This window comes from Myodes glareolus, chromosome 17 (genome assembly GCF_982192425.1).
Source record: "Myodes glareolus chromosome 17, mMyoGla1.1, whole genome shotgun sequence".
Taxonomy (NCBI): Eukaryota; Metazoa; Chordata; class Mammalia; order Rodentia; family Cricetidae; genus Myodes; species Myodes glareolus.
The window spans coordinates 53,481,617-53,490,136 of record NC_142042.1 but is presented as its reverse complement, the minus strand read 5'-3'; the positions used below and the strand labels follow the sequence as shown (position 1 = coordinate 53,490,136).

The 8,520-nt window shown below is 42.9% G+C and overlaps 1 protein-coding gene and 1 pseudogene across 5 annotated transcripts in view; both read left to right on the top strand.

Moving 5' to 3' along the window:
* The first annotated feature begins 352 nt into the window (after positions 1-352).
* Phtf1 (putative homeodomain transcription factor 1) overlaps positions 353-8,520 on the top strand; it is a 40,566-nt gene continuing 32,398 nt past the window's right edge. For 2 of the 5 annotated variants that reach the window (XM_085677891.2, XM_087897685.1), the window contains exons 1-3: positions 549-952; positions 1,223-1,297; positions 1,915-1,971. In XM_085677891.2, the coding sequence (XP_085534017.2) occupies positions 1,253-1,297; positions 1,915-1,971 (102 nt within the window). In that variant the 5' untranslated portion in view covers positions 549-952; positions 1,223-1,252. Of the gene's footprint in view, positions 419-547; positions 953-1,222; positions 1,298-1,914; positions 1,972-8,520 lie in introns of those variants that run through there. The other 3 variants (XM_087897686.1, XM_087897687.1, XM_085677892.2) reach the window with 3 other exon arrangements.
* LOC146891267 (small ribosomal subunit protein eS19 pseudogene) lies at positions 6,890-8,407 on the top strand (annotated as a pseudogene).

Here is an 8,520-nt window from a genome sequence, read left to right as displayed (position 1 = left end):
TAGAAACCCCGATATTCACATCAGAGCGCAACTGCCCTTTCTCTTGACCTGCTTCAAACCCTAAAAACAGCCTCTAAGCCATTTTCTCCGCTTTGGGGACTGTCCCAGGGCGGTTCGAGTCCTGTGCATTCATTCTCCCCTAGGCTTGTGTGGGCACCAGAAAGCTCAAGTCCCAGAACGGCTGAGAGCCGAGGGAGGGACTCGCTGAGCCCCAGCCCGCGGTCCGCGTTGGCCCACCAGCAAGAACGGAGAACCCGTGCGGAGGGCTCGTGACCCCTCCCCACCCCCGTTTCTGACTTCGTCCACCCCGGGGACACAGATATGAAGAAGACACCACGCTACAGACCCGCACAGGAGCCTCTGGGATATCGGACCAGCCTCCCGGGGATGGATGGGTGCTGGGAGGGCCGTTTCTGAGGTGATTTTCCGTTAAGCGTCTAGGGTTACAGGCGGCGCGTCGGTGGCCGCCGCCTTAGAGTCGCCGAAGCGGCGGGAAGGCGGTCGGGGGCGGAGCCGGAAGGCGGAAGCGGCTGCTCGCACCCAGAGCTCGTCGAGCCGCAGTCCCTGGCGGACGACGCGCGCCGCCGCTCCGGCCCGGGGCTGGCTGCTGGCTTCCAGCCCTTGCGGTGCCGAAGTGGCTGGAGAAGACACCCTTCCTGCTCCCTTCCCCTCATTTTCCAGTCGGTTCCTGGTTTCTCCCATGGCCCGTTCGGCGGCCACCTAGGTCGGGCGTCTGTGGCTGCAGGCTGCGCTCCTTAGAGCGCTGGGCTGCCCGCTGCCTCGGGCTGGGCTGGCCGCCGCGGTCTCCATGGTGACGGCCCCGCCGGTGTCCGGGCCTCTGGGGGAAGATGCGGCCTGCCGGGCCCGCCGCCTCGCCCCCGGCCTCCCGGCCCGGCCGGGGTCACTGAGGAGCGGGGGCCCGGCCGGCAGCCTGCCGGGCAGCGGGCACCAGGTGAGCCGGCTGCGGGAAGGCGGAGGGCGCGGGGGCCCGGCTCGGGTACTTGCTGTCCCCGCATCCACACTTGCACCGGAGGGTGCAGAGGCTTCTCGGTCGCCTCTGCGCCCATTCTCCCCACCTCCTCCTCTTCTTTTTCTTCCTGGCAGACAGCCAGAGAAAGAGCAGCTCATGGAGAGGCTGAGAGAAACGGCTTTTAAGCCATACCCAAAACGGGACAATAACCTTCAACAACTGGACTTACAGACATATTTCCTTCGTTTTCAGTGAAATCGCACTCTCTGGCTGGAGACACAGATGGCCTCAAATGAGAGAGATGCTATATCGTGGTATCAGAAGAAGGTAACAGCAGTAATTCCTATTTGAAAACCATACTTCTGCAGAAAAACTCCCGTAAAGAAAAGTGTTTCTTTCCTTAAGTTTGGTAATGTCACATATTCTTATGTAATATCTCAACATAACTGAAAAAAAATTGAAGTGCAAGGTCATTATAAACCTAGTTTCAAGTTCCAGGATATGAGCTGTAAGTCACCTTTCTCCAGGCTGCATGCACAAACTACCATGCAATGCTTTGCTTTGTAAATTATCAAACTTAAAATTGTTTTTTTATAAAGACAGAAATGAAATTCTTATCTGCATGACTCAGATTGCTACTGTCGTCTGATTGAGCTTTCTCTACCTCTTACTTCTCTCTGATATTCCTGTTGATATCTTCCTTAGGGAGTGGAAATGTCTTCTAGATGATTTTTAATTTAAGATATTTGGGGTGTTGCCTTTTTACTTTGCAGATCCTGTCCTTTGTTTTGTTTTGTTTTTGAAACAGCCTTTGGAAGTATGAATTTGCTATGTGAGAAACATATATTTCAGACAAGCATATTTAATAGAGTCATGACTCTGAGGTTTGACTTAGATACAAAAATTGCCTTTACACCATTTAAATAGCCTGCTCCTTATTTCAGATTGGAGCATATGATCAGCAGATATGGGAAAAGTCAATCGAACAGACTCAGATTAAGGTAAATTGATTTCTTTGATTCTGGCTTTGTTACTGCTTTAAAGAGAAGAGTGGATCATACTTTTTAAAGAATATGCACTTATCCACCAAGTATGCATGGATAATGATAAAGGGCAAGTTGATATGTGGCCTCAGCAGCAAATGTCCCAAGTAAATGGGAATATGGTTTCTTATCACTGGTCAGTTTTTACCATATTACAGTTCAGATCCAGTATTGCCAGACGTTTATTCGAGAGAATCTGATAAACATATTTTTAACAAAGAAATAGCCACATTTTTTGAGAGGGTAGTAGTCCTCTTCCTCTCTTCCTCTTTTTCTCCATCTTTCTCCTCCTCCTCCTAATCATCACTAACTGTACAAACCAAATCAAATTCCTGTTTGGCCTACACCTAGCCTTCGACCCCCAGTTTTTCAATAACTCGTTTAGAGGTGAGCCTTCAAGAACTGCGCAGAGCCTTCAGTTTCTTCCTGCTAGAGCTGCTGTGTAACTCAGAATGCCAGTTGGTTAATTTGTAATAGTGGAGGGGAGGGTTACATTCTAGTCTCTAATTCACCAAATGGGAGTGAGAAATAGTGGTGTTGTTGCAGATTAGCCATTGTGTGGTTACTGGGCAGCCATTTGTAATTTGATTTTCTTGAAGAAAAGCCCAAAGAGAGGAATGTAAATCTCGATGTAGGGTCTCACGCCCTTGGGAAATGTTAACAAATGCCAGTACATTCTTGGTTTGGGACTCTTTTGAAAAGTTCTGTTACAGACTTGTATCAACACGTTAAAAACATGGGTAAGTACAACTGATAGTGTGCTACTTATCTAAGTTACACTGACCCGACTAGACCTCTAAATATCTTTGGTGGACTGTATTTACCCATTACTCAGGGTACCTTCCTTTATAAGATAATCACCTTAAAAAATTGTTTGAGCTTCTTGGAACACAACTAACTTCATAATTTCCTACAGCTCTTCCTTATATTAATGGAAGATGGGGTTCAGATGAATCCCCACATTTTATTTTGTAACTGTCTAAATCTTGTCTAGCTATTCTTGTGTGAGCTGCTAAGCCATATCAATAGTGTAGTAGAAATGGCTGGACTGGGAAGTTAGGTATTATTTAGTGATCTCTTACCTTGTGATGCTCAACATGTCCATGTGGTTTTGTCTGGGTTTTGTTTTCTTGAACCTTAAAATGATTTTACCTCCTGCTGCAGAATAAGAAATCTTCCCCAAGCCAATTTAGATTTTCATAACTTACTTCCATGCATCTTACCATCTACCTTTTAGGGCACCCTATCAGAGCTCCGTGTGTGTGTGTGTGTGTGTGTGTGTGTGTGTGTGTGTGTGTGTGTGCGCGCGCGCGCAGTGTCGTGACTAATGTGCAACTCATATAGCAAGTGTTAAGAATATTGGGAAATTGCAGGGCAGGCTTCAAGCACAGGAATAGCTGGCCAGCTTTTAAAACAGACTCCATTTGCTTTGTGTGTGTCTTTTTGATGGGTAGGATAGGATCTGGGGAGAGTTGGAGGAGGGGAAAGAAGATGGTAAAAACATTGAAGGAGGGGAAAAAAAACCTTCAATTTTTTTAAATGTCCTGGAAAAGATAAGCAGTTCCTGCCTTCATGGGTTTCATGGATAGTGTGAAAAAAAAAAAAACAACTAAGTTTTTTTGTTTTGTTTTTCAAAAAAAGATGTTTAGTTAGATTAAACAAACAAAGCTAAACTAAAAATAAAGAAAAAGTTTAAAATGAAAACACAAAGTCAGTATCGGATCACAGCACAACTCTACCATTCTAAACTCCGTTTATGGGGTTGGAGAGACGCAAATCAGTTAAGAGCACTGGCTGGCCTTCCAGAGGACCCTGTTCAATTTCCTGCACCACATGGCAGCTCACTACTGTCTGTAACTCCAGTCCAAGGGGCTCTGGTACCCACTTTGGCCTGGGTGGGTATTGTATGTATGTGGCGTACATTCATACTTGCAGGCAAGACACTCATGCATAAAAGTGAAGTGTTAAAAGTTTTCTTTTCAAGACATGGTTTCTCTGTGTAACAATCCTATCTGTACTGGAACTAGCTCTTTTAGACCAGGCTGGCCTCGAACTCACTGAGAACTGCCTACCTCTGCCTCCTGAGTGCTGGGATTAAAAGTGAGCCACCACCACCTGGCAAAATGTTAAATTTTTAAAAGTATATTTATAAAAGTATAGTTAAAAATTTTAAATGGGTACTGGAGAGATGGCTCAGTCGTTAGTAGCACCAGGTTGCACTTTCAGAGGACCTGGGTTCGGTTCATAGCGCCCACATGGTGGCTCACAACCATCTGTAACTCCAGTTCCAGGGGGATCTGACCCTCTTTTTACCTCTGTGGTCATGGAAGTATTCACGCAATGCACATACATACATGCAGTCAAAACACCCATATACATAAAATAATTTAATCTGGCACCTTCTTTTGACACACATAACATAACCTAAAATTTAAAAGAATTTTAAAAAAAGATTCATTAATCTTACCTGGATCAAAAAATTGATAAGGATTGTTTGGCAAACTGTCACTGTGTAGGACGTTTTGGTAAATGTTGAAAACAGGGGAAAGTTTTAACAGAAGTGTATGACTTACGGAGCAAGCAAGCATCCCAATGTGGTTGCAGTGAAAGTGTCTAAATGGAGTGGTATAAATGAGTTTTACTCAAAATGACTGTTTTAAGGAGAAGAGAAAGATTTGTGTGTGGTATGGATGTGGGATGCGGTGATGCTGTGTGTGTAGCATGGGTAGCGAAGGCTGGTGTCTAATGCATGGCAGTCTTCCTGCCTTTGCCTCCCAAGTGCTAGGATTACCTTGACATCAAAGCTAGTTAAAGGCATTGAAAAAACAAGTTGTGAACATAGGAGTGAAAATGCTTAACAAAATAGTAACACCATGAATTTAGCAATATACAGAATGGCTTATCTACTGTGATTGAATACAGTTTGTGTAGAAATGTACCTTTTTAGACTGTAACTCTGGCTGGCCTGGAATGATTTGACCAGTCTGGCTTTGCATTTGCATTAATCCTCCTGCCTTTGCCTCCTAGGTTCTGTGATTAAAAGTGTACACCACTATACTCCCTTGCAACATTGATTTTTAATATTTGAAAATAAATTATTATGACTAATGGAATAAAGACCTAAACCATATGATCTTCTCAGTAGACGTAGGAAAAGCATTTGACAAAATTCTATGTATTTGTAAAATTTATAATGGTGAAGTAAGAGTTGAAGGTAGGTCCCTTAAGTTATTAAAGGCTGGAAAAAAGCCTACGGCAAATGTCACCCTTAATGGATAAAAAACTGATTTCCCCATAGTCAAGAAAAAAAACCAAGCAAGAATGCCCAATATCCCTAATTTTCTAATCATGGATCTTAGCCTGTGCTATAAAGCGAGTTAAGAATGGAAAGGCAGCAAGATGGGAAAGAAATGGAAATTGTCTTTATTCATGTTGACCTAATCACATAGTTAGAAAATTCTAGGAGCCTACAAAAAATTACTAGCAGGTAAGTTTGGCAAGGTCTTGGATATAAGGTCAGTATGTAAAAATCACCTGTGTTTCTATGTATCACTTATGGTAATATCCAAGTAAAATTAATAAAGTATCCCAACATTTGAGAGGCAAAGGCAGGAGGATTTCTATGAATTCAAGGCCAGTTTGGGCTGAAGACAGTAGGATCCTATACCAGAAAAACCAAAGGAGGTGAGCTGGAGAGATGACTTAGCAGTTAAGTGTGCTTTTTGTGCACTCAGGAAGACCTCGAGTTAGGATTTATACCACTCACACGACCAGTCCCGTGAACAGCATCTGTAACTCCAGCTCTGAGGGATCTCATGCTGTTTTCTGGCCTACAGGTTTGCAAACAAGGGTATACACTCACTCACATGCACAGAAATAAGTAAATCTTAAAAAAAGAATTCTAATCAGTATAATATAAAAGATAAATTCTTAGGCATGGCTTTTTGCATAGAAAGTTTAAGACTTGCATGCTAAAACTGCATCATGTTTCTGAGATGTTAGACTGCAACATACCTCATTCATGATCTAGAAGATTCAGTATTGTTTAAATGTCAGCTGTTTCCCAGTATATTTAATAATATGCCTTCAGGATTCCAGCCAGGTTTTTTTGGGGGGGGAGGGTTAGGAACTAATAAGCTAGCTCTGAAATTGGTATGATTGCAAAGTGTGGAATATTAAAAATAAATTTTAGAAAGTTATTGTTGGAAGACTTATATAAGTTGATCTTAAAATTCAGTACAGAACTGTAGTAAACAAAATAGTGAGATAGTATTGTATTTGTATGATTTATAAATTGATGGAATAGAAAAGAAAAATCTAGAAATAAATCCTTACCACTTTGTTTAACTAAAATGTTTTTTTTTAGATTTCTTTTTTACTTTATGTGTATGGGTATTTTGCCCACATGCATGTATGTGTACTGCATGTGTGCCTGGTGCCCACGGAGGTCAGAAGACGTTGGATTCCTTGAAACTGGAGTTACAGATGGTTGTAGACCAATGTGTGGGTGTTGGAAACTGGGTCCTCTACAAGAGCTGTAAGTGCTCCTAACCACTGAGCCATCTCTCCAGCTCCTCCTTACCACATTATAGAATGATTTTCATCTTTTGAGAGTCTTATTATGTAACCCAGGCAGGTATGGGGCTTTCTAGGTACTAGTTTCAGCTGCCTTCAAAGTCAAGATCCTCCTGTCTCAGTGTCGTCAGTGATGGGACAGATATAAGTTAACTATGCTTTGCTCTAAATTTGATTTTTAACAAAGATGCCCATCCTAGTTATTTTTTTCTGTTGTTGTGATAAAAAACAAAAAACAAAAAACACTGACCAAAAACAACATGAAGAGAAAAACGTTTATTTTTCTTATACTTCCAGATCATCGCTGAAGCAATTTAGGCAGGAGCTGCGAGGAATATTGTTTTCTGCTTATTGACTTGCTCACAGGCCCATGCACACCTAACTTTCTTAAAAAGCTCCAGGTCCATGTGCCTCAGAATGGTGCAGCCTGCAGTAGCCTGGACCCTTCCACATTAGTCATCAATTATAACAGGGCTGCAGATGCCTGACTGATCGCTCAGTTGAGACTTCCTCAGATGACTCTAGGCTGTGTCAAGGGGACAGCTGAAGCTGACTAAGAGACAGTATGAAAATCCAATGAGAAAATGATGGCCTTTTCAGTAAGAGGTGCTGAAACAGTGGGTATAAACTGTAAACATGATTTTTAGTTCTTTCTTCGTATAACAAAGCTTGATTTTAGATTTAATTATAAGAAATTGAACTAGAAGCTCAACTTGTGTGCCCAGGAAACTGTCATTCCCTTTCCCCTGGCTGGCGCCTTGCAGGTGGTGTGATGCCTGGAGTTTCTGTAAAAGACGGTAACCAGCAGGAGTTGGTCAGAGCTCTGGCAGCCTTCCTCAGAAAGTCCAGGAAGCTGAGAGTCCCTGAATGGGTGGACACAGTCAAGCTGGCCAGACATACAGAGCTTGCCCCCTATGATGAGAACTGGTTCTACACACGAGCTGCTTCTACAGCACATCACCTGTACCTCTGCTGTCATGCTGGGGTTGGCTCCATGACCAAGGTCCACAGAGGACAGCAAAGAACAGTGTCAGGCCTAGCCACTTTTACAGAGGCTCCAAAAGTGTGGCCTGCTGGGTGCTCAAAACCTTAGAAGGACTGAAAATGGTGGAAAAGGACCAAGATGGGAGCCACAAGATAACAGCTCAGGGAGAGAGCGATCTGGACAGGATTGCTGGACCTGCCAATAAGAAACATTAGAACAAAGGATGCTGGGTTAATAAATTACATCATTCATTTAAAAAAATAAAAGAAACTATAGATATTTAGAAGAAAATGTAGGCAATCTTGTCTCCTTTAAATAGGAAAAGGCTTCTTAGAAGCACATCTATAAAAAAAAACCCTCATATATATAGTGATGTATGCCTTTAATTCCAGTATTCAGGAGCTTAAGACAGGAAGCTTTTAAGTTCCAACACCAGCTTGGGCTACATAGTAGCCTTGCCTAGCATTAGCAGACCCTGAATTGAGTCAGGGAGATGACTCAGGCAGTAAAGGCTCTTTGCTGACAAGCCTGCTGACCTGAGTTCAGTCCCTGGGATACACGATGGAGAGGAGAGAACTTGCAAGTTGTGTTCTTTATGTCACACTCTACAAAAGCATATTAATAAATATAAGGAACAATTGGGTTTATCAAAATGAAAAGCTTTCACCCTTACGCATATCATTTAATGAAAGAGAGGATGCAGTGACACACTGGTGTGAGAGTCCCAGCTACTCGGGAGGCCGAGGCAAGAGAGTATCTTATGCCCAGCAGTTAGAGTCCAGTGTGGACAATAGAGTAAGACCCCATCTCCTTTGAGATGAGGGGGTGGTTTCAATTTTGAAGAAAATGTGAAAAAAAATTTAAGTCATATATACAAAGAACTAAGGAGAAAACCTTATTTAAATAATGGTTAAAGACTTGAGCAGACATTTTATCAATGACTAAGT